Source organism: Aquarana catesbeiana, linkage group LG12 (genome assembly GCF_042186555.1).
Source record: "Aquarana catesbeiana isolate 2022-GZ linkage group LG12, ASM4218655v1, whole genome shotgun sequence".
Taxonomy (NCBI): domain Eukaryota; kingdom Metazoa; phylum Chordata; class Amphibia; order Anura; family Ranidae; genus Aquarana; species Aquarana catesbeiana.
In genome coordinates, this window is record NC_133335.1 from 226,970,852 (window position 1) to 226,997,925 (window position 27,074).

General features: G+C 45.4%; 1 protein-coding gene across 2 annotated transcripts in view; it reads left to right on the forward strand.

Moving 5' to 3' along the window:
• RPTOR (regulatory associated protein of MTOR complex 1) overlaps positions 1-27,074 on the forward strand; it is a 267,094-nt gene that overhangs the window by 47,046 nt on the left and 192,974 nt on the right. For both annotated transcript variants that reach the window (XM_073606845.1, XM_073606844.1), the window contains exon 2: positions 15,634-15,736. In XM_073606845.1, coding sequence (XP_073462946.1) covers positions 15,634-15,736 — 103 coding nt within the window. The remainder of the gene's footprint in view (positions 1-15,633; positions 15,737-27,074) is intronic.

Genomic DNA, 27,074 nt, shown 5'->3' on the forward strand with positions numbered 1-27,074 from the left:
TTTTTTTTAAACGGCCCGTCCCGATGAGCTCGCACGCAGAAGCGAATGCATATGAAAACGGTGGTGAAACCACACATGTGAGGTATCGCCGCGGTCGGTAGAGCGAGAGCAATACTAGCCCTAAACCTCCTCTGTAACTCAAAACATGTAACCAGTGAGTAAAAATTTTTGAAGTGTCGCCTATGGGGATTTTTAAGTACTGAAGTTTGGCACCATTCCACAAGCGTGTGCAATGTTGCAGCGTGACATGTTGTGTATCTAATAACTTGGCGTAACTTAATCTTTCACATTATGCAAAAAAATTGGGCTAACTTTACTTTTTTTTTTTTTTTTTTTTTTTTTAGCACAAAACAGTTTTTTTTTTACCCAAAAAAAAGCGTTTGAAAAATTGCTGCGCAAATAATGAGATAAAACGTTGCAGCGACCGCCATTGTATTCTCTAGGGTCTTTACAAAAAAAAAAAAAAAAAAAAAAAATATATATATATATATATATATATATACGTGAGGCGAGGGCCCTCTTTATCCAGCAATGTCCACGAGTGTCTCAGCCATCCGAGATTCTCCCTCCTGATTGGCTGAGACACAGCAGCGGCGCCATTGGCTGCCGCTGCTATCGTCAATCAGAGTCAGCTAGCCACTCAGGAGAGGGGGCTGGGCCGGGGCTCCTGTGTTTGAATGGACACAGAGATCTGTGACACGGCTCGGGTGCCCCCCGTAGCAAGCTGTGTGCTGCGGGGGCACTGAACAGGAAGGAGGGGCCAGGATCATAGAAGAGGGACCCGAGAAGAGGAGCAAATCCACTGAAACAACAGAGCAGGTAAGTATTATATGTTTGTTATTTTTATAGGAAAAATAAGAGACTTTACAATCACTTTAAAGCGGAAGTCCACCTAAAAAAAAATATATTAAAAGCCAACAGCTACAAATACTGCAGCTGCTGACTTTTAATAAATGGACACTTACCTGTCCCAGGGTCCAGTGATGTCGGCAGCCGAAGCCGATCAATTGCTCGGGTCTCGGCAGCCGCCGCCGCCATCCTCGGTGAGGGAATCAGGAAGTGAAGCGTTGCGGCTTCACTGTCTGGTTCCCTACTGCGCATGCACGAGTCGCGCTGCGCGTCCTAACTGGTCCCCGCTATCTCCTGGGACCTGTGTGTTTCCCAGGAGACAGCTGGGGGGTTGCGAGAAGGGGCGTGACTCCCGCGGGAGACTATTTCCGAAAGTGGGCGCAAATACCTGTATTAGACAGATGAGCGGAAGTTCTACTTTTGGGTGGAACTCCGCTTTAACTCCGTTCATCCCTTTGATCTCTAAAAGAACAGAAGATGCAATGTTTCTTTTTATCTCTCCGCGCTGAGCATTGTTGTTGATAAACATTGCCAGCTGCTTTTTTTTTTTTTTTTTTTTTTTTTTTTTTTGACAGCTGTGAGCACATGTTGCATTTAATCGTGGAAATGCTGGATTAAGATCTTGTGGGGGGTTGAATCAAGATCGCCATTTTCTAACGATTAATTATGCAGGCCTACCCGCCGCACTATCACAGTCCCACTATAAGTCACTGAGTTCCACCATTACCTGTGTAGTGTCAAAGCTGTGTAAATTCCAGTATATATCCCATAGCTTGTAGAGTTTAGAACGTTCACACAAACCGATCAATATACACTTATTGGGATTTTTTTTTTATTTTACCAAAGACATGTAGCAGAATACATTTGGGCCAAAATTTATGAAGATATTTTTTTATAACAGAAAATAGTGTTTTCTTTTCAAAATGTATGGCCTTATTATATATATATGTGTGTATATGTTAGAGCTGCACACTTAATCGTCAAGAATCGTTATCGCGATCTTGACTAAAGTGTTCCACAATTCTTTCTATGCAAAGAATTCTCTCTGCTCTTTTGAAGCCACAGCGCTCAAGAGAAAAACTGGGCAGTCTGCCAAGAAACAAAACATTCTTTATCAGTTGAACTTAAGTATAAACATTGTAACAATTTGTCAAAGGAATAGACTTCCTGTGTAAGACCCCTTTCACAATGGGGCGGTTTGCAGGCGTTATTACGCTAAAAATTGCGCCTGCAAACCGCCCCTAAACAGCCTCCGCTGTTTGTTCAGTGTGAAAGCCCGAGGGCTTTCACACTGAAGCGGTGCGCTGGCAGGAGAAGAAAAAATCTCCTGTCAGCCGCATCTTTGGAGCGGTGTATTCACCGCTCCTAAACCGCTCCTGCCCATTGAAATCAATGGGACAGCGTGGCTATACCGCGGCTATAGCCGCGCTATACGAGGGGTTTTAACCCTTTTTCGGCCGCCAGCGGGGGGTTAAAACCGCACCGCTAGCGGCCGAATACCGCGGTAAAACAGCCCTAAAAATAGTGCTGTTTTACCGCCGACGCCCCCTACAGCCCCAGGGTGAAAGGGGCCTAAGTGAAAAAAGTTTAACCACTTAAACACTAAACCTTTTTCTGACTTTTGTTGGGTTCAAGTTAAAATCATTTTTTTTTTTTTTTTGCTACAAAATTTCTTAGAACCCCCAAACATATACATATACATATACATATATATGTCACACTGTATTTGCGCAGCGGTCTTTCAAATGCAATTTTTTTGGGAAAAAATTTACTTTAATGAATTAAAATTCAAAAAAAAAAATCTAACCAGTAAAGTTAGCCCATTTTTTTTTTTGTATAATGTGAAAGATTTTACATTGCGAGAATCGTGATCTTTTTATTCTAAGCAAAAAAAAATCTCGATTCTCATTTTGGCCAGAATCGCGCAGCTCTAGTGTATGTGTATGTATGTATATATATATATATGTGTGTGTGTGTGTGTGTGTATGTATATGTATGTGTGTATATATATATATATATATATATATATATATATTTGATATAAATGACATTGTGCGGTCATGCAACGCTGCACCCAAATCACCAGTTAAAGCAGCATATTGCTAAGTGGTTAAATGTTTCCAGAGTTCAGCTTTAAGCTGCACAAAAAAGCGTCGTCCTCTCCTACATACAGAGGTGTGAATGAGATGACACCATACAAAAGTAAAAAAAAATGTGCCCCCCCCCCCCTTTCGATGCATTGTGGGTAGAAAGCTGCAATGACATCGCCATCCTTTCACTGGCGAGCCGCACAACATAGAGGACTATTGGCAGCAGTACAGATAGATGCAGAGACATAAATCCCGCTCTCCAGCAGCTTGTTCCCATCTTGTTGTACACGCACAGACATCAAATCCCTTCTTTTATTTATTTTTTTTTTAAAGCAGTCTTATGCCATAAAGAAAGGCGAGGGAATCTTTTAAGAAGGCTTTACGGGTTTTTTTGGGCAGCTTAAGAGCATCTCGGGTCAGTGTAGAGAGTGGGAGCGGCTTAAGGGAAAGTTTGTATTTTTTTGGTAATCCTGAAGGCGGCTGGTGAAGAATTTTTTTTTCTTTTCTAATAATTGAGTTATCAAAAAAAAAAAAATCCAATGAAAGTCCAAAATGTTACAACAGCTGTTCTTTGGTTCATCTCCGCATACAATACTGGATACTAAAAAACATTGTCGGCCTATGACATGTGTCCTGGTAATGAATTTTTATTTTTTAATGGTTAATTTTGTCCTCTTTGCCATATTTTCATACTTGCATGTCATATACAGAAAAAAACCTTGGATTGCGGGCATAATTAGTTCCAGAAACATGCTTGTAATCCAAAGCACTTGTATATCAAAGTAGATTTCCCCATGGACATTTAATGGAAACTCAGATGATTAGTTCCACAACCATTTTATTCATAGGACCTTCAGTTTATAGTCCATATAACAAAGAATTATAGCAACGTGATCAGGTTCTGTAACCATAAAATGTCCATCCACAAATGGAAGCCTCCACAAGAAGCAAAATCCAGGAGGCGCTACCGAGTATTAGAGAAGAGAGGCGCCTCTAAGTGTAGCAATATGTTGCTAAATGTTGTACCTTCATTAACCACTTTAAGCCCCGGACCATTTGGCTGGCCGAAGACCAGAGCACTTTTTGCGATTCGGCACTGCTTCGTTTTAACTGACAATTCAGTTAAATGGTCGCGCGATGTGGCTCCCAAACAAAATTGACGTCTTTTTTTTTTTTTTTTCCCCCACAAATAGAGCTTTCTTTTGGTGGTATTTGATCACCTCTGCAGTTTTTATTTTTTTGCGCTATAAACAAAAAAAATAGCGACAATTGTGAAAAAAACGCATTTTTTACTTTTTGCTATAATAAATATTCCCCAAAAAATATAAAAAAACAATTTTTTTTCCCTCAGTTTAGGCCGATACGTATTCTACTACATATTTTTTGGTAAAAAAAAATCGCAATAAGCGTTTGATTGGTTTGCGCAAAAGTTATAGCGTCTACAAAACGGGATAGTTTTATGGCATTTTTATTGATGATTTTTTTTTTTTTTAATCGTGACTGCGACATTATGGCAATTTTGGCACATTTTTGGGACCATTGGCATTAATACAGCGATCAATGCTAAAAAATTGCATTGATTACTGTAAAAATGTGACTGGCAGTGAAGGGGTTAAGTGTGTCCTAGGGCGTGATTCTAACTGTGGGGGGGGCGTGACTATGTGAGACACGACACTGATCACCGCTCCCGATTACAGGGAGCGGTGGTCAGTGTCACTAGGCAGAATGGAGAAATGCTTGTTTTAGCATCTCCCCGTTCTTCCTCTCCGTGAGACGATCGCGGGTATCCCCACAGACATCGAGTCCGCAGGACCCGCGATCACGCTTATGAAGCTCCCGGCGGGTGTGCGCCCACAAGCTGCCTTTTTTGAGGTGCAACGTACAGGTACGTAATTCTGCCGGTACGTGCCCTTCTGCCGACGTATATCGGCGTGAGGCGGTCGGGAAGCGGTTAAATATAACCATAATTGCTACACTTAGAGGCGCCTCTCTTCTCTTTTATACTCAGTTGTGACATGACGCTACTCTTATATCAAGACATCGCTTGTATATCAAGTCAAAATTTATTTAAAAATGTTGCTTGTCTTGCAAAACGCTCTCAAACAAAGTTACTTTCAAACCAAGGTTTTACTGTATAGATCTTTAGGTGCGCCCCCTAGTGGCTCCTTGGATGCCTGCTGTGTGGACAGGTCTCCTTTGGGTTTGAGGGCCCATTCAGAGACAATTGTGTTTAGTCAGCTAGGTAAATGCTTGTCAGTATCCGGCTCTATTTGTGGTGTGTTTTCATAGTGGATGGCGCCCCAAGGCACACTGTGCTGTAGTACTAATGTAATAAATGGCCATGCTGAGGTGACTGCGATGGAAGAAAGCATTGTGTGCGTTCTGGTGCGTTGTGATACATTGGATTGCCGTAACACAACCTTCAGCTTAAGGCGCGTTATCCACTATAATTCACCATAGAAGTGACCTGACCCTCGCAGTGCTGTGACTCCAGGCATGCAAAACGCACCACCAGTGCCAACCAGTGGGAGGAGTCGAGAACTGTACAGCAACCAACACGTTCCCTCCCCCACCTATCCCCCTTGATTCGGGTTCAGGGATTACAAGTGTGACGGACTCTGGGAAGGAGATGTCATAGAAATCCTGAACTGTATGGATTGGCATGAAATCAGAAGGTGCCAAATTCTGCCAGTGACACGGCTTCACCAAACCAGGACTACCGGGGATGACGACATTCTGCCCAATCCCTTGGTTTGGCCGTGTTCTACAGTCATTTTTATGAAGAATTGAAGCGCCTTTTGGAGTTCTCAAGCATTTGTCTGCTGATTTGTGGCGTCCCTTACTGGGTACCCAATGAAGAGAAGCCGCCTTCTACGTGAGCAACATTCCCGCGGCAAGATGGCTCCTCCACATTTCATTATCTCTCTCAGTGCTCTACAACAAACTACGTCCCAAGCTCCAAGTGTGTCCCGCTGTGACCCAAAGACAAAATTGAGGTGCCGCTTAGGTAGAGGTAAAGTCCAGCTAGAGGGCTGTGAGTGTTGGCAGGAACAGGGAGCTCCTCCTAGCTCCAAGCTGCAGCAGTGTCAAGGGAAAGATCCATGAAGCAGACCCCTGTGCATGAAGTGAATGGCAGCCTCAGCCAGGCCACGCCCCAATGCGTTTCACTCCGCCTCTTGGAGCTTAAAGGGATTGTAAAGGTAAATAAAAAAAATAAATAACAAACATGTCTATACTTACCTGCTCTGTGCAATGGCATTGCACAGAGTGGCCGTGAACCTCCTCTCTTCAGGTTCCCCCCCCCCCCCCCCCCGCTGGCGTCTGCAGGGCTTCCCCCTCTGTCCATTGCCCCCATAGGAAGCCACTTCCCATGGGGCCACTTGTGCACGCCTGTTCCTGAGCCCTGCTGCTGCATCCATTGACACAGTCAGCGAGACTCCACCCCACCCCCAATCACTGATCACGCCGGCTGTCCTGATTTGTTGGCAGTCGTAGTCACTGATCACGCCGGCTGTCCTGATTTGTTGGCAGTCGTAGTCACTGATCACGCCGGCTGTCCTGATTTGTTGGCAGTCGTAGTCACTGATCACGCCGGCTGTCCTGATTTGTTGGCAGTCGTAGTCACTGATCACGCCGGCTGTCCTGATTGGTTGGCAGTTGTAGTCGCTGATTACGCCGGCTGTCCTGATTGGTTGGCAGTCGTAGTCACTGATTACACCAGCTGTCCTGACTGGTCAGCAGACGTCGTCACTGATCACACCAGTTGTCCTGATTGGTTGGCAGACGTCGTCACTGATCACACCAGTTGTCCTGATTGGTTGGCAGACGTCGTCACTGATCACACCAGTTGTCCTGATTGATCGGCAGTCGTAGTCACTGATTACGCCGGCTGTACTGATTGGTTGGCAGTCGTAGTCACTGATGACGCTGGCTGTCCTGATTGGTCTGCAGTCATAGTCGCTGATCACACCACACTGTCCTGATTGGTTGCCTATCGTAGTCACTGATCACACCACACTGTCCTGATTGGTTGGCAGACGTAGTCACTGATCCCGCCGGCTGTCCTGATTGGTTGGCAGTCGTAGTCACTGATCACGCCGGCTGACCTGATTGGTTGGCAGACGTAGTCACTGATCACACCAGTTTTCCTGATTGGTTGGCAGTCATAGTCACTGATCACACCACACTGTCCTGATTGGTCGGCAGTGATTGTGCTTTGCTGGTTCTTTCCGTGTCGGAAGATCATCGTCTCGATTCAGAAGAATGCGGTCTCTAGGAGACTTGTCCTAATGTGTGTTTGTCTCCGCGGTTGTTCAGCAGCTGGATTACCGCCAGAAAAATAAATCTATAAAATATGACAGAACATTCTGAAGACTCGGCATTCAAAATGGCAAACTTTAAATGAAAAAAATATTGGAACCTTCTAGCTCTTTGTAGCGACATCAAATACATCGCAGTATCCAAATATTAATAATCTGTTTCCTGCGGACACAGGACTCCCTACATGCGGCTCCATCACATGGCGCACACCTGGCACCCTCTCGGATGTACCTGCCCAGAGGGTGGCTGGCGGGAAGAAGTGTTTAGAGGGTTTCCAGGAACGCCGTTCTTCATAGAAGGCCAGAACACGCGTCTCTTCCCTCCGACATATCCCCAGTCCTCATCCCGGAAGGCACGTGTCATACTGGAAGGACGATGTCGGGGTGACCGCCGTTGACTCTGTCTCATAGAAGGAGCAACACAGCGGATTGTTTAGGGGAAGGGCAAAAGGAGCTAGGCCAGCACAGACAGCAGTTAAACACTCTCAGAGGAGGAGGAGAGAGCTATGACATGTAAGGAGGGAGAGGGCTGTGCCAGGCAATGGACATTTCCCGGAGAATAGCTTCCCTAGAGCATTGAAAGGCAACATGGCAAGTTCATAAAATATCATTTCCTGGAAAGGATAAAGTGAAGATTTCCTGTGACATGTTCTCGTTAATCATGTACTGGCTGCTGTGTCTGTACGGTTTGTAGTGGCCGGTTCCTCGCCGTTCTTGATCCGACTATATTGCTGCTATTTGGGTGATAGGACCTGTAGGTGGGGGGAAGGTGAAGACCTATGGTGTAGGCACTGTGGGGGAGGGGCTGTGATGGAGGGACTGTAGTGTAGGGACTGGGGGAGGGGGTTGTGTGATGGAGGGACTGTAATATTCCACAGATGAGTTGGAGGGGTTTCTTCCTCCTATATTCAGCGATAAGCCTTCGGTAATGCGTCGGGCGCTGTCTGTCGCATGCGGTGTAATTAGCTGCATTTTCACACTTTAATGCCTTAAATCCCTCTAATTAAATTTTGATTTGAAGTGGCTGGGATGCAGAGCTTTGATATTACACAGCGACTTTAGGTGCGGGAACTGCTTGTTTTCGGGTTTAGGAGAAACACATTTGGTTAATTCCTAACATGTCGGTAATGATAACGAGCGATTCCAACCAGAAGCAGGTAGCGGTAATCCTATTGATGTCGGGGAGAATTCAGCACACCTGGAACCAGTGACAGCGGAAGAAGAATTAACACTCAACTCCAGATAGGCGTGGCTACTGTGTCTCAGAACCATGAAAATATATAATATATATATACACGCACCGTGGCTTGAAAAAGGGGTATTCATACCCCTTGAAATTTTCCACATTTTGTCATGTTACAACCAAAAATGTAAATGGATTTTATGTGATAGAGCAGCGATGGTGAACCTTGGCACCCCACATGTTTTGGAACTACATTTCCCATGATGCTCAACTACACTGCAGAGTGCATGAGCATCATGGGAAATGTAGTTCCAAAACATCTGGGATGCCAAGGTTCGCCATCACTGTGATAGACCAACACAAAGTGGCACTTAATTGTAAAGTGGAAGGAAAATTTTATAAATGGGTTTCCACTTTTTTTTACAAATATGTGAAAAGTGTGGGGGGCATTTGTATTCAGCCCCCTTTACTCTGATACCCCTAACTAAAATCTGGTGGAACCAATTGCCTTCAGAAGTCACCTAATTAGTAAATGGAGTCCACCTGTGTGTAATTCAATCTCAGTATAAATACAGCTGTTCTGTGAAGCCCTCAGAGGTTTGTTAGAGAATTGTAGTGAACAAACCGCAGCATTAAGTCCAAGGAACACACCAGACAGGTCACGGATAAAGTTGTGGAAAAGAATAAAGCAGGGTTAGGTTATTAAAAAAAAAAAAAAAATAGTCCAAGCTTTGAACATCTCACGGAGCTCTGTTCAATCCATCATCCGAAAATGGAAAGAGTATGGGCACAACTGCAAACCTACCAAGACATGGCCGTCCACCTAAACTGATCGGCCGGGCAAGGAGAACATTCATCAGAGAAGCAGCCAAGAGGTCCATGGTAACTCTGGAGGAGCTGCAGAGATCCACAGCTCAGGTGGGAGAATCTGTCCACAGGACAACTATTAGTCGTGTTCTCCACAAATCTGGTCTTTATGGAAGAGTGACAAGAAGAAAGACATAGTGAAAGAAAGTCATAAGTCCAGTTTGCAGTTTGTGAGAAGCGTGGGGGGACACAGCAAACATGTGGAAGAAGGTGATCTGGTCAGATGAGACCAAAATTGAACTTTAAGGCCCAGAAGCAAAATGCTATGTGTGGTGGAAAACTAACACTGCACATCACCCTGAACACACCATCCCCACTGTGAAACATGGTGGTAGCATCATGTTGTGGGGATGTTTTTTTTTTCCAAGTACAGAGAAGTTGGTCAGAGTTGATGGGAAGATGGATGGAGCCAAATACAGGGCAGTCTTAGAAGAAAACCTGTTAAAGTCTGCAAAAGACCTGAGACTGGGGCGGAGGTTCACCTTCCAGCAGGACAACGACCCGAAACATACAGCCAGAGCTACAATGGAATGGTTTAGATCAAAGCATATTCATGTGTTAGAATGGCCCAGTCAAAGTCCAGACCTAAATCCAATTGAGAATCTGTGGCAAGACTTAAAAAATTGCTGATCACAGACGCTCTCCATCCAATCTGACAGAGCTTGAGCTATTTTGCAAAGAAGAATGGGCAAAAATCACCCTCTCTAGATGTGCAAAGCTGGTAGAGACATCCCCAAAAAGACTTGCAGCTGTAATTGCAGAGAAAGGGGGTTCTACAAAGTATTGACTCCGGGGGGCGCCATACAAATGTACCCCCCACACTTTTCATATATTTATTTGTAAAACCTTTTGAAAACCATTTATTTTCCTTTCACTTCACAATTACCGTATTTATCGGCGTATAACGCGCACCGGCGTATAACACACACCTCAATTTAGGAGGGAATTTTAAGGAAAAAAAACTTTTAGGAGGGAACTTGAGGGGAAAAAAACTTACATTTAAATGCCCATCATTGCAGCCTTCTCAGTAAAGCCTTGCCCCAGTGCAGCCATGTCAGTGCAGCCATGTCAGTGCAGCCATGTCAGTGCAGCCATGTCAGTGCAGCCATGTCAGTTCAGCCTTCCCCAGTGTCCAGTCCAGCCTTGCCCCAGTCCAGCCTTGCCCCAGTCCAGCCTTGCCCCAGTCCAGTCTTGCTGAAGCCTCTGAGCTTCAAAATCGCCGACCGCGATTTGAAAATGGCGCCGAAATACACAGAGCCGGTCCTCGGCTCTTCTCGGCGGCTCTCGTTCACTTTCGGCTCCACTCGGACGGTGAGCGGAGCTATCCGAAACTTTCGGGCGGCGCTCGAGTGAAACCGAAAGTGGCCGAGAAGAGCCGAGGACCGGCACTGTGTATTTCGGCGCCGGCGGTGCCATTTTCAAATCGCGGTCAGCGATTTTTTTCGTTCTGACAGGTCAGGATCGCAGGGGATCGGCGTATAACACGCACCTGCGATTTTCCCCTGATTTTAAGGGGAAAAAAGTGCGTGTTATACGCCGATAAATACGGTATGTGCCACTTTGTGTTGGTCTATCACATAAAATCCCAATAAAATACTTTTGCCTTTTTGGTGGTAACATGACAAAATGTGGAAAATTTCAAGGGGTGTGAATACTTTTTCAAGGCACTGTATGCATATGTGTGTGTGTGTGTATGTGTATATATATATATATATATATATATATATATATATATATATATATATATATATATATATATATATATATATATATATATATATATATATATATATATATATGTGTGTGTATACCATCCCTGTGGAAGCTGAGAATGCCTGTAGTAGCCACTACATTTATCCTCACTGTCTTTTTTTGGATCCAATGCTGAGCAGCCGCCCTGCTGTAAAGTAATCACAGGGGGCCACTCACTAGGCATTCTTGGGGTGTGTTTACTTGTATCTCAGAGATCAGGTGTATATAACGGGACGTATGGAACGTGTATACTCGTATGTCAGAGATCAGCTGTATATAACGGGACGTTTGGGGCATGTATACTTGTATCTCAGAGATCTGCTGTAAATATAGATAACATGAAGTAATATCTGTGTGGAGTGCAGCCCCCCCACCCCCCCCAGGGAAGACCCCATGAAAGGTGTGCGGCGTGCACGGTGTGTAGCGGGAAGATCTGGGTGGTGAATGGCAGCAGCTGAACTCTCTATATATTATGGATCTGTTCCCCTGCAATGCAGTTTCCTCCTCCGGCACGTGCACACATCTTCTGTTCGGGCAGTAAACATAAATAAATTAAACATCTGAAGAAGAATTGTATTCGTGAACTCGCAGATGCCGGAGTTCCAGTGACACTGCCACATTTCATGGCGGCCATTTTGTCGGTGATAGACGTGGAAGTTACTGGCAGCACCCGGCTGAGTGTAAGCGGATATTTGGTGTGTCGGGTAATGGCGGCATCGAGCTGTAAATCTCGACGGTTCTGGAACTTTCTGTGTGAAGTGCCTCTCCGCTCCTCTCCACTAATTCGTTTAGAGAGATGATTGGTTTATCGGCCTCTCTGGAGATCGGTGGAACATTCTTCACTTCCCTCTAATCCATTCACAGAAGTACAATCCAATATCGCTCTTCCCTTACATCGTCTTCTGGGGAAAAATGTGTCTTAAAGAGACCCTGTCACTATTGGGGGACATGTGAAGGGGTCTGTCTAAGGTCCACCCCAGAGCATCTTGTATTGGCCCCTCCAATGCTCCTTCCCACCTCCTCCTTTCATATACCTGGTGAAATCGCCTTCTCTGTCCGGTGTTCAGGCAGATCAGTTGCAGCCTCTATGAGCACATATGGAGTTGTGGTTGTGTCTTCCACTTTTTATATTCTCTTTTCTGTATCCTCGTGTTTTTTGCTAGGAATGCCTTACAATGATAATGCTGCTTGCACTCACACTCCAGTGCTCTATGCCAGCAGAGCTGAGTAACAGCCACACCCCTTAGCACAAGTCATTCATGTCTTTATGGAGCTGGCTTTGTACACAGGGGGCACAGTGATGTCTCTATGAAGCTGACTTTGTACAGGGAGTGGGGGCGGCACAGTCATGTCTTTATGGGACTAGCTTTGTACACGGTTGGGGGGGGGGGTGTTACACAGTCCATGTTTTTATGGAGCTGGCTTAGTACACTGGGGGGGGGGGAGAGACAGGTTTTTCCTTTTTATGAAGTTGGCTTTGTTCACAGGGGTTGCACAGTCATGTCTTTATGGAGCTGGCTTTGTACACGGGGTGGGTACAGTCATGCTGAAGACCCTTTTGTGTTCCACCAAACTGTTACCACAAGGTTGGAAGTGCACAGTTGTCTACAATGTCTTTGTATGATGGAACAATAAAGTCTGTTTCAAATGGAAGTCGAGGTTAAACATTACTAACCTTAAAAATGCTAACCAACCAAATTATCCCATCTAACAGTATGCGTTAAAACGGGGTTTTGGTTTGCACACATTTGCAAATACATGCGTAAGCTGCAGAGCCCCGTCAAGGCACCCTTGTATCTGTATTCCTAACTCTTCCCTGCTTACACATTCAGTGCCATTCAGTGTTCTCCACCCCTCTCTCCCAATCCCTCCACTGGCCTCTGCTCAGTGTGCTCCACCCCTCTGCCAATCCCGCCACTGTCCTCCATTCAGTGTTCTTCACCCCTCTCTCCCAATCCCTCCACTGGCCTCCATTCAATGTTCTCCACCCCTCTCTGCCAATCCCTCCGCTGGCCTCCATTCAGTGTTCTCCACCCCTCCCTGCCAATCCCTCCACTGGCCCTCCATTCAGTGTTCTCCACCCCTCTCTGCCAATCCCTCCACTCTCCACCCTCCATTTAGTGTCCTCCACCCCTCTTTTCCAATCAATCCACTGTCCTCCATTCAGTGTCCTCCAGCCCCCTCTGCCAATCCCTCCACTGGCCTCCATTCACCCACTGAATTTAATTCAAAATACTAACAATATGCAAAGCCATGAAAATCTCTGCCCCAAGCTACATCACCAACCTCATCTCATAATATCACCCCAAACTGTCCTCTACGCTCCTCCCGAGACAGCCTGCTCTCTAGCTTCCTCATCACCATCCCATGCTTTCCACCAGGACTTCTCCAGAGCCTTGCCCATCCCCCCGGACTCCCTACTGCAATCTACCCAGAGGCTCTTCCATCCTTTGGGACTTCCTAATCCAATCTGTCTGGCTCCTACTCCTGTCCATCTTTAGGTGATCTCTGAATCCTCCCTCGTTCAGGGAAGCCCGTCTCATCTCCACTTAAAAATTGAACTTTCTCCATCAAGTCATCTTGCATAGTAGTTATTGTGTCACTTGCCCCTCCCCTTTAGATTGTAAGCTCTCTACACAAGGGCCCTCCTGAATTGTACCTGTACTGTCTCTCTGTTGGCGCTAAATGCATCCAATATAATAATCATCATCAGAAAACTGACTGAGGAGAGCCGGCAGGAAAGGTCAGATGGGTTCCAGATAAAAAGTTCCTCTTCAATGTAAAGGTCACATTGAATTACAGTGATGCTACCTGAGTGGTCGGGTCATCCATTTACCCACAATCTGCAGTATAAGATGGGATCCCAAAGGTGGGAGAGTCACAAACCACGATGCACCCCCTCCCAGAACTGTCACTGGCCTGGTGATGGGCATGACGACATTTCTTATTTGTTAAACTTTGTCCGTTCCCTAGCGATGTGTCCACACACGTCATTGCGTTTTGCACCGGTCATTTTCACGGTGGACAGACCTGACCCCCCTGCTGTTTGGCCAATCAAAATGTGCCAAAAAGAAGACGGCACAGCTGCCGCACTGACCCCCGTCGTTCCAGCAAAGCACTGCACTCTGCAGATATGAAACCGTGTGCGATGCATAGAGGCGTTCATCCCCGCTCCTCTTCTCTAATTCGGTTAAGGTATTTTTCTCGGCATCTGTGAGAGACGGCGTGACACTCTAAGCGCTTATTGCGCGAAGGCGCTGCGTCTCACGTTTTCCAATCAGCTTCATAGCATGACCTCTTCTTCTGTGTCTCCCCGAGAAGTCTTCCTCACAGCATCAGCTACACGCCTTGTATTTACCTTTTATGTCTTCTGATAAGTGCTGTCCCGAGGGTCCGGAGAAATCCAAGCACAGAGCTCGGAGGCGCCGGAGTTATGGGTCAGAGGGGCCGGGGGGTACGGGACAGAGAAGTTGATTTGTTTTCTGCAGACTCGTCTGTCCGCTAACCGTTTCTATTGTGTGAAAGCCACGGCCGCATTTGGGTTGTTGGGGTTCCAAGCCAAGAACCCACGGCGTGGATAGGAAGGATGACTGCCTGCATTGTTTGCAATGGCTAGTTTGCGTTCTGGACAAGAGAGACAGTGTTGTATTAAATGTCAGCTGCTTCTGCTGGTCCAAAGAATTGTGGGAATTTTGTTTTGTTTTTCTAACTGATACGACCCATGCCAACTGATTCGCTTGCACAAGATGCAGGTTCAGTGGTTGTTGGAATTGCTGACATAAAGTGGGTGTAAACCCTCCATATCCCCAGTGAGGTGACTGGCCTCAGGTGATGCACAACAAATCCTCCTACATAAATTGTACCTGTTTATCTGCAGTCTTCTCTTCATCTCTTCAAAGTCCAGAATTTACACAGCGTTTCTCAGCTCCAGAAGGCAGAGGCTGGGGATCTGATGTTCCACAGTGCACAGAGTAGTGCGGAGAATGTGATCTGAGTGGAGGTTAAGGACCCCCCCCAAACGTGCATGGCTGAGGCCAATAAGGCCTGACCCCCAAGTATTTAATATACGCCGTATCCCAGCTCCTTAGTGTGCATTGCTGTTAACCATAATTGCGCTATATAGCAGAGAGGAATTTAAACAACTTGCAGGACTGTTTGTTACAGGTAATGGAGCTCTAAGCCTAGTTACCGAAAGAGGCACCTTTAGGCTGGCCTTAGATGGATTGAAGTTTGACAAGTTTAGTGGGGACCGGCCAAGTATCGATCTGTGTGTGTGGCCTTCCCCACTCTAACAATCGACTTCTGTCATACAGGGAAGTGGAAAAACTGCAGCCACTAATCATTGTATTCTAGTAGTGCCAGGATTGGGGGGGTTCATTACAGGATCCATTTTTTTTTTTTTTTGTTCAGCTCGTCGGCTGTATAATTGCACAGTGATAGAATGAGGAAATGTACAGATTCTTACATGACTGGTCCTCTTTAATGAACAGCATCTGTGTCTCTGGACTTTTGTGTCCACCTACCTTGCTCATGGCTGTGTTTTTTTTTTTTTTTTTTTTTAATCTCTTTTCAGATGAAAACGGTGAGCGTGGCTCTAGTCTTGTGTCTGAATGTGGGAGTGGACCCTCCGGATGTGGTCAAGACCACACCATGTGCCCGCCTAGAGTGTTGGATTGGTAAGTAGATAACTCGCCTAATCTGTGCTACTGCTTAATGGAAATTACTATGAAAGTCACTGGACACAATGAGTTACCACTCTCCCCATCACTCACCCCCCCCCCCCCCCCTTTGACCCTTTGAGGGGACAGAGTTTTATGCACACATACTGGGGGATGTAACAAGGAGTGGTGCAAGCTAGAGATCGACCGATTATTGGTAAGGCCGATTATTGCAGGTCACTATCAGCTTTTTCTGAAAAATCGGTATCGGTCGCAAACTAGACCTATATTGCTTCAAGGGGTTTTACTAGGGTGTGATGCAGCTGCAGGCATCACCCCGGTACTGTTCTTTAGAGCGGACGGTTGGCTTTATTGTAATAACAACCGATGTGGCTCAGCAGTCGCTCGACTGTTATTGCACACAGCAGGAGGGGACATCCCCCCCCCCCCCCCCCTCCTCTCACTGCCTTCCACTGCTCGCCCGGGCTCTCCAGTCCCACCCGAGCAAACAGCCGGCACATCCGCCGTCTGGCCGAAGACCCGAACAAAGCCGATGTTTCGTTCGGGTCTCGGATCTAGTAACCCGGAAGCGATGTCATGACATCACTTCCCGGATTACTGGCATCTTAAAGGCGCAAGTTTTAAAAAAAATATAGAAAGTATTCTATAACGCCGATCTTGATGTTTTGAATACTTTCAAGTGCAGAGGAGGGGTCTGGGGTTTTATAGACCCCCGATGCCTCCATAAAGAGTACCTGTCACTGCCTATTAGGATGTTTACATTCCTTGTGACAGCAATAACAGTGATAAAAAAAAGTGTAAACTTTCTTTTTTTTTTTTTTTTTTTTTTAAATGTACAGAATATCGGCAGATAATATTGGCTATTGGCCTGAGAGGTTTCCGAAATTTCGTTATCGTATCGGCACTGAAAAAAAACGATATTGGTCGATCCCTAGTGCCAGCTCCATGCTTGCACCACTCTTCTGGACATGAAAAATGGGGAAGATTCTTCTCCTATTTAAGAAAAGGGGCACAAGACCCTTTTGCTAGGAGTGAGCCTCTCTCTGTTCTGTGACTGAAAGATATGGCATAGAGAACCGAGAACTGGAGCTACATGTTCTAATCTCTCTGTCAGTGTGGGAGGGAGGAGGAGAGTGCTAACTCCACAGGCTCTGCTCGTGTAGTGTCATCACTGCACAGGCAGAGAGGTATGTAAGCTGTGTACTGACGGGTCATACTGTACATTGTGGGTATCTGCAGATGTGTCCTATTTGGGAATCTGCCATATTCCTCCTGTTATATAGGTGGACAGTCAAGGGTTTGACTTTCCCTATTTTTGCAGTAACTTTCTTTTGATCAGTGAAGGTAAATTTCTTGGACAGTCAGGCCAACGATCTGCAGTAAAAACTTGTTTGGAATATCTATGATGAAAAATAATCGGAACCCCAAAGCTTACAAATGTTTAGTGTCGCCTTACAAACCATAATCCCCCTGGAGTTCTCCTTTTAATACAATGAAAACTATGGTGCAAATTGGCGACCTTTCCGCCGCAGTTGTTCCGTGGCGATGGTAAAGGTTGCCTCTTAATGAGTCGGATGTATTATTTCTCTAAACTGTAGATCTGCGCATTCGGCTGATTTATCAAGCGGGACGTGTGGAGGACACTGACGGATGAGTGTTTTCTGATGATGGCGGTTTTTGGGGAGGACGTTCCCTCTGCAGGCTTTCCGTTTACATTGATCACTGACAGCGCGGCATTGCCTCTCGCCTCTGCTAGTTATTTATCTTGTTTTAAGCAATAATGGCATAATCGCTGATTTGAGAAAGACATCTCTGCAAAAAACAAACAGAATCACACGGTCGTAACTTATACAGAGAAACCCGAGCAAAACCGCGCAACACATCTGCGATTCAGATATAATGGAGCCGAGTGACCTGCTGAAGGAGTTTTTTCTGACCATCCAGTCCTGAGATTTATTCCGTTCTGCAGCACAGCCCTGTCCAGCATCGGAGGGGACTAGGTTTTTTTTTTTCTGCTGCAATTAAGGCAGGCCATAGATGATGCGATTTTGTCTTTCTTGCAACCACGTTCCTGCCGGGAGAACACAGTGATTATTGTTAGAAACTATAACCCCTGGCAATGATTGCGTGCTAGAAATCCAACATGATTCGAGTTGGGTGGAATCGTCCTGCCAATACATGGATCGAATCTCGGCCAGTACCTGCTGAACCGGACGAGATTTGAGCCGTTAATGACCATCTTAAGAAATTATTATGCTACTCTTTATTGTTGGGTAACTTACAACATCGTAGGAGCGTGGATTCCCCTCCCCCCCGACACAGTCTGATCCCACATGGGGTGTTGGAAGGAGGAGGAAGAGAAACGCACTCCACTATATATCTAGTCGTTAAGAGTGTTAATGGTTTTTGGTTTGATTTTTCTAATCATGATTGATATTCAGATAAGGTAAAAGATATAGTACGAAAGTCTCCTTTTTTTATTTTTTGTTATGCATGTCATCATAATCTGTGTGAAAATCTTAATAAAATACTTTTGGGGAAAAAAAAAAAAAGAAATGATTACAGGTCTTCTCCCTCCCCCAGCCTGTGATTGGACAGTGAAAGGAGAAGCAGCAGACTGATGACTTCTCTCTTTCATTCTGTTCTCTCCTCCTATAAGCAGGTTCCCCATTGACACCGCGGCCCATCTGATTGATTTATATCTGCCCTGAATCTCTTTTCATTGAGACTGTCACCTTCTCCATTCGGGGGCCCCTTCTTCATTCGGTGGGACTACTTTCTATACACCTCTCTAGCACTCTCCGGCCACTCTTTCCTCTGTCGCAGCTAGCACCTACCTACCTCATTGTTAGCTGGCATTAGAGCTCAGATCTTGGAGCAGTGACGTCATCCCGCCTTCACGTGACAGTGCTCTGGTGGTAGTGCTCAGATGGAGCGGTGAATTCACTCCACGTTCACATGACAGTGCTCTGGTGTTGGAGCCCAGATGGAGCAGTGACGTCACCCCGCCTTCATATAACAGTGCACTGGTGTTAGAGCTCATATGGAGCGGTGAGGTCACCCTGCCTTCTCATGACTGGGCTCTGGTGTTGGAGCCCAGATGGCGCAGTGACGTCACCCCATCTTCACATGAGTGTTGTGGAGCAATGACCTAACCCAACTTTCACATTAGAGTGCTTTGGTGTTAGAGCTCAGATGGAGCGGTGACATCACCTCGCCTTCACATAATTGTGCTCTGGTGACCACAGAATAAGGAGCAGTTGGGAAGCACTGGAGTGGTTGGGGGTCAGCTTTACAGACATGACCCCTTTGTCCTGAGTAAATGCTGCAAGCAGAGCAACAAATCCGGTGGTAGTGCCATTGTGATTGGGGGTGGGGGGATGGCCAGCACACTTCCTATTGGCTGTCCAGGAAGGAGGTGGGAGGGTTCATCTGCTTGCAGATTCTAAAAGATTGCAGCAATTAGGCACACAGTGCAGTACTGCTGAGCAATGCGCCAATGTCATCATTGTCCACATTAAAGAGCGACCACAGCAGCTGCAGGGAGGAAATCCCGGAATGTCATGTGACTTGCTGGAAGACCTGAGGACAAAGGGGATTAAGATGTTAATTTTTAGGAAATGCGTGTGGATGTTCGATTTCTACATAAAGATTTCAGCTGTAGATCGCAACCATGAATTCTGTTCTGTACTCCCTGCTCAATTGAAGGCACATACAGTGGGGAAAATAATGATTTGAACCCCTGCAGATTGTGTAAGTTTGCCCACTTACAAAGAAATGAAGGGTCTATAATTTTTTATCATAGGTGTATTTTAAATGATTAAGACCGAGAAGCAACCAAAAATCCAGAAAAAACACATGATACAAATGTTATAAATGTATTACATAGTTACATAGTAGGTGAGGTTGAAAAAAGACACAAGTCCATCAAGTCCAACCTATGTGTGTGATTATGTGTCAGTATTACATTGTATATCCCTGTATGTTGCGGTCGTTCAGCTGCTTATCTAATAGTTTCTTGAAACTATCAATGCCCCCCGCTGAGACCACCGCCTGTGGAAGGGAATTCCACATCCTTGCCTCTTTTACAGTAAAGAACCCTCTATGTAGTTTAAGGTTAAACCTCTTTTCTTCTAATTTTAATGAGTGGCCACGAGTCTTGTTAAACTCCCTACTGCGAAAAAGTTTTATCCCTATTGTGGAGTCACCAGTACGGTATTTGTATATTGAAATCGTATTCCCTCTCAAGTGTCTTTTTCTCCAGAGAGAATAAGTTCAGTGCTCGCAACCTTTCCTCATAACTAATATCCTCCAGACCCTTTATTAGCTTTGCTGCCATTCTTTGTACTTGCTCCATTTCCAGGACATCCTTCCTGAGAACTGGTGCCCAGAACTGGACAGCATACTCCAGGTGCGGCCATACCAGAGTCTTGTAGAGCGGGAGAATTATCGTTTTATCTCTGGAGTTGATCCCCTTTTTTAATGCCAATATTCTGTTTGCTTTATTAGCAGCAGCTTGGCATTGCATGCCATTGCTGGGCCTATCATCTACTAGGACCCCCATGTCCTTTTCCATCCTAGATCCCCCCAGAGGTTCTCCCCCCAGTCTATAGATTGCATTCATATTTTTGCCACCCAAATGCATTATTTTACATTTTTCTACATTGAGCCTCATTTGCCATGTAGTTGCCCACTCCATTAATTTGTTCAGATCTTTTTGCAAGGTTTCCACATCCTGCGGAGAAGTTATTACCTTGCTTAGCTAAGTATCGTCTGCAAATACAGAGATTGAACTGTTTACTCCATCCTCCAGGTCGTTTATGAACAAATTAAACAGGATTGGTCCCAGCACAGAACCCTGGGGGACCCACTACCCACCCCTGACCATTCTGAGTACTCCCCATTTATCACCACCCTCTGAACTCACCCTTGTAGCCAGTTTTCAATACATGTACTCGCCCTATGGTCCATGCCAACGAACCTTATTTTGTACAGTAAACGTTTATGGGGAACTGTGTCAAATGCTTTTGCAAAATCCAGATACACCACGTCTACGGGCCTTCCTTTATCTAGATGGCAACTCGCCTCCTTATAGAAGTTTAATAGATTTGGTTTGGCAAGAATGATTCTTCATGAATCCACGCTGATTACTGCTAATGATACCATTCTCATTACTAAAATCTTGTCTCTTGTCCCTTATCACCCCCTCCAAGAGTTTACATACTATTGATGTTAGGCTAACTGGTCTCTAATTCCCAGGGATGTATTTTGGACCCTTTTTAAATATTGGTTCTACATTGGCTTTTCTCCAATCAGCTGGTACCATTCCAATCAGTAGACTGTCAGTAAAAATTAGGAACAATGGTCTGGCAATTATTTGACTGAGTTCCCCAAGTACCCTCGCGTGCAAGCCCTCTGGTCCCGGTGATTTATTAATGTTAAGTTTCCCAAGTCTAATTTTAATTCTGTTCTCTGTTAACCATGGAGGTGTTTCCCGTGATGTGTCATGAGGATAAACACTGCAGTTTTGGTTACTGAAGCCCCCCGATTCCCTCGTGAAGACTGAGGAGAGGAATAAATTCAATACCTTCGCCATCTCCCCTTTCCTTTGTAACCAGATGTCCTTCCTCATTCTTTATGGGCCCAATATGATCTGTCCTCCCCTTTTTTACTGTTTACATACTTAAAGAATTTCTTGGGATTTTTTTTTTGCTCTCCTTTGCTAAAGTTGCAGTTCGGTGAGTAAGTATTTGATCCTCCATCAACCAACAATAATTCTGGCTCCCACAGACTGGCTACAGTGTGTTGTCATGTGGTACACAGATTAGTCCTGTCAATGTAAGAAGGTGCTCCTAAAAACAACTAGTTATGTGTATAAAAAAACACCTGTCCACAGAATCTTTCTTCCATTCAAACCTCAGCATCATGAGCAAGACCAAAGGACGTCAGGGACAAGATTGTAGACCTGCACAAGGATGGAATGCGCTTACAAGACCATCATCAAGAAGCTTGGTGAGGAGACAACTGTTCGCAAATAGAAGATATACAAAATACCCATCAATTGCCCTCCGTCAGGAGCTCCATGCAAGATTTCGCCTCATTGTGTAAGGATGATCATGAGAAAAGTGAGGGATCAGCCCAGAACTACACGGGAGGAGCTTATGGATGATCTGAAGGCAGTTGGGACCACAGTCACCAAACAAACCACAGTACCGCAATACCCTTGACCTTGTTCTCTCCCACCTATGCACTCTGTGCAGCCTCTCCAACTATCCTTTCCCACTCTAATCACTACCTTATTAGTTACACTCTCTCCCTCTCCTCCACCTCCTCTCACTCCAACTGCCTAACAGTTACCCGTAGAAATATTCGCCATCTCAACCCTTTGCTACTGACCACCTCTATGACAAAATTTCACCCCTGTCCTGCATCAACTTAGCCACCTCTGTCTACAACGCTTCACTTTTATCCTTCCTGGACAAACTGGCCCTCCTCACTACACACAGAATCAGACCCTGACCCCTTCAACCTTGGTAAACAAAATGACACTAGAAGTCTGAAGAAACACAGCCGTAGTCTTGAGCACCTGTGGCATAAGACTAAGTCTCAGAAGATTTCTACCAATAAAAATCTGCCCTCCAGAAATAAAATTCTAGCCTCCTCACTGCCAAGCAGACCTATTTTATCACTCTCATTAACAACTCATCATCCCGTCCACGTTAACTCTTCTCTACCTTCAACTCTCTACTTTGTCCTCCACTGCCTCCACCTACTAACCCACTCACTGCCCAGGAGATCGCCAGTCACTGCAAACATAAGATTGATACAATTCATGAGGGGATCTCTGCTGTACAGATACCTTCTATGCTTTACACCTAATGCCCACAGGTGCAATCTTTACTTCTCTCATTCAACCCGACCACTATAGACGAGGTTGCTAAACTACTTGCTGACATCCAGCTAACTACCTGTTCTCTGGATCCTGTTCCCTCGCAAATGCTACGTTCACCCTCTGACTCTATTCTACGCTCTCTAACCCACATCTTCAACCTCTCCCTCTCTTCTGGCATGTTCCCCAACTCTCTTAAACATGCACTAGTCAGCCCCATACTTAAAAAGCCCTCACTGGACCCCACCAATCTTAATCTACGCCCCATCTCCTTGCTCCCCTTTTTATCCAAGTGCCTTGAACGTCTAGTCTACAACCGACTGAGCGACCACCTCTCCGAGAATAGCCTTCTTGATCCCCTTCAGTCTGGATTTAGTCATCAACTCTTCACAGAAACGGCTCTCCTAAAACTTACAAACTGTCTACTAACAGCCAAAACCAATGGACACTATTCTGTACTCCTACTCCTGGACTTTTCTGCTGCCTTTGATATGGTTGACCACCCCCTCTTCAAAAAAAAACTCCAAGCCTTTGGTCTCCTTGACTACTCTACGCTTCGCTGGTTCTCTTTCTACTTATCCAACCGCACCTCTAGCATTACTTACAATTCTACTTCCACCTCTCCTCTTCCTTTCTCTGTTGGGGTCCCCCAAGGTTCTGTTCTTGGACCTCTAATATTTTCAATCTACACCTCCTCCCTGGTCAGTTGCCTCCCATGGCTTCCAGTACCATCTCTATGCTGTAGACGCACAAATCTTTCTCTCTAGCGCTCAGTTCACTCCCTCCTCACGTATCACTAATTTACTAACAGATATATCAGTCTGGATGTCACACCACTTCCTCAAACTCAGTCTATTCAAAACCAGTTTATAATCCCCAACGTGCCCCTTTCCCTGACCTTTGCTCACTCAATGAATTCAATTCAGATTACTAACATTAACTTACAAAGCTATTCACAACTCAGCCCCCAGCTACATCACTAGCCTAGTTGCTAGCTACACAGCTATTACCTTTTTGTATCACTTGACCCTCCCTCTTAGATTGTAAGCGCTCTGATTCCTCCTGTATTGAATTGTATTATAACTGTAGTGTCTGCCCTCATGTTGTAAAGCGCTACGCAAACTGTTGGCGCTATATAAATCCTGTATAATAATAATAATAATAATGTTTTGCTTGGGGATCAAATGCTTGTTTTACTCGCTGAACTGCAACTTAATGTATGACATTTGTATCATGTGTTTTTTTTTTTTTTCAGAATTTTTGGTTGATATTCTGTCTCTATCATTTAAAATACACCTATGATAAAAATGATAGACCCTTCATTTCCTTGTAAGTGGGCAAACGTACGCAATCTGCAGGGAATCTAATCATTATTTTCCCCCACTGTATACGTATCTGGGGTCCAACACCCGCCAGGTCCCTCACCGGTATCTTCTTCCTGCGTTCTGGGTGCTGGCATATGGCCATTTTCTTTGGCTGGCTTGGGAGTGCAGTCATCCTGAGAAGCTGACGGTATGTAGACTGAGCTGTGCAGAGGAGTGTGAATAGATAGGTAAGTGCACTTAGCCTGCCTGTTCAGTTTCACTCTAACACAAGCACTGTTATCAGCCATGCTCAGTTCAGTGAACTACACAACACATCCTCCTATGCCATGGAGATGTGGCAGGAGGGAGGTGTTCTGTAGTCTCTGCACACTTCCTGTCTTAGAATGATAACTCTGCTCCTCCATAAATGAAGTACGATGAGAGAGCGTTGGCACCCTAGAACAGGAGTTCTTACTGGCAGGATCACCAAGCCGCCCCGACATGTATGTACTGGTAAGCTGCAATGAATGAGATTATTTTCCCGGGTTTAGATGCCGGTGAATGTGAAGATGTCATTATGTTGCCATCATATTGGGATAGATCCCATGTCCTTGGTCCAGTGAGATCAGTACGGTGGGGGTGGGATGGCACACGCTGTCAACTGAGACATGGCACCAGGCTGATGCAGATGGGCAGTGCAGGTAATGGCTTCCATTTTTATCATTCCTCCCACTCTTGCAATGACAGGTGTCTCTTTTTTATTGTATTTTTCCTCTTTCCTGAACTCGCATTATTCAGAAATCTGTGCAGTAAAAATCTATTAGAAGGCTGATGTGCTGAGCGGAGGGTGGGGAGGGGGGAGCGCTGGGACCTCTCTGGAGCTGCGGAGAGTTGTGCTGACGCTTGGTGTTTGCTCTGTACATAATGGACATCATGCCGGCTGGTTAAAGGGATTTCTGATTCAAAGTGGAAGTTAAAGCCAAGCGCTGGACGTGGGGGGACGTAATTCCTGCACCCGATGCGCAGAGCACGCCTCTCACGCCAGGAGCCACTTTTATTGCAGCACTCGTGCTGCGCTGGCATTTTCCGAACGGCTGCCGACTGTTAGAGAGATAAATAATGAAATGGAGAATGGGATTGTTGAATGCGACAAGCTTGTCCTTATTTATGAATGGCCGGCGGGGGGTTACTGCCTTCTATTCCTGCCAGAAAAAAAACATTTCTATTAAAAGGGAAGTACAGCGAGCAGAGCGGCGTAAGGCCTCCTACAGCCTGTCGGCGTCGGTCGTCGCCCGACAGCCTGTCGGCGTCGGTCGTCGGTCGTCGCCCGACAGCCTGTCGGCGTCAGTCGTCGCTCCAAAAGCCTGTAGGCGTCGGTCGTCGCCCGACAGCCTGTCGGCGTCGGTCGTCGCCCGACAGCCTGTCGGCGTCGGTCTTTAGGCTCCTGGGATGTTCTGCCCGAGGAGTCAGATCTGGGGGGGCGCCTGGCATGTTCTGTCCTTTTTAGAACTCTTTAAGTTAAATCTGAATTGTTGTCTTCCTCCTCAGCAGTCTCTAGCAGAGTGTATTAAGCCTCTAATCCTCTCCTCACGAGGAGCTGCAGGCCGTGAAGCCCTGTGTGAATGGTAATAAGGCAGCACTCATTAGAGTCTTATTAATGGTTTGTCACCACTGTCGGATTAATGCATTCTGAGGGATTTGGGGGGAAGGAGGGGGGGGTTGAACAATTTTTTAGTCATGCTAATTGGCATAAAGTCATTTGTAGATTCTCCCTTTACTAGATAACTGCATATCAGACAGTAGAGTCAGCGACCCCGCCGAACAGGCGTTGTGATGAGCACAGTGTGTGATGTTTGCCCTCTGAGTAGTCCTGCAGCTGGAGATGGAAGTGTAATGTCAGTTGTCCCTTCCTTGTCCTTAGCTGCGGGGCAAGCCACTGTTACTTTTGTGACTGTGAATTCTTTAGATGGGAAGCAGAATTGGGTTGTTTATGGCCATGCGTATACTGTTAGATCCATATATAATTGGACACAGGCACAGTTTTAGATTTTTTTTTTCCAAATTTACCAAAACATATTTAAGCTATGGTTATATAATGGATATGGATTGAGTGCACACTCTCAGGTTTTATTTAAAGGGTATGTACATCCAAATCGGAGGAAGGGTTTAGGACTTACAGTTCTTAACAGCCAACCCCTGCTTTTTTCAAGGGACCAAAAGTAATTGGACAATTGAATCAAAAGCTGTTTCATGGCCAGGTGAGGGCTACTCCTTCTTCATTATTCATCAATTAAGCAGATAAAAGGTCTGGATTTGATCCTAAAGCCCCATACACACGATGCGTAAATAAAATTTCGTCCGAACGATCTGCCGATTTTTGGATCGTTAGTATGGTGCTTTCGACAGCCGATTACAATTTTTCGTCCGACAAATCTGCTGGATGTGCAGACTATAAAATTTTCGTCATATGTGAACTCAACGTCCGATTTTCGTTTTAATTAGTACAGTTTTCGTCCGAAAAAAATCGTAAGAGCAAGACTACGAGCGTTTTTGTATGGTGCGTAGCCTCTTCACTTTCGATATGAGCATGCAACAAAAAAACGGACGAACGGTCGTCACGAAATCTGATCGTGTGTACAAGGCTTTAGTGTGGTATTTGCGTTGAAATCTGTTGCTGTGAACCTACATCATGTGTTCAAAGGAGCTGTCCATGCAAGTGAACCAGGTGATTGTAAGGCTTCAAAAACGAAACAAATCCATCAGAGAGATGGTGACAACATTAGAAGTGGCCAAATCAAGTTTGGTACATTCTGAGAAAAGAAGAACACACTGGTGAGCTCAGCAACATAAAAAGGCCTGGATGTCTACGGAAGACAACAGTGGTGGATGATCGCAGGATCCTCTCTATGGTAAAGAAAAACCCATTCACAACATCCAGACAAGTGAAGGACACTCTCCAGGAGGTGGGCGTATCATTGTCTACAATCAAGAGAAGACTTTACGAGAGCAGATATAAAGGGTTCACCACAAGGCGCAAACCATTTCACAAGCCTGAAGAATGAAAAAGCCAGATTTAGACTTTGCCAAAAAACATCTAAAAAAAGCAGACCATTTGTGGAAAAGCATTCTTTGGACGGATGAA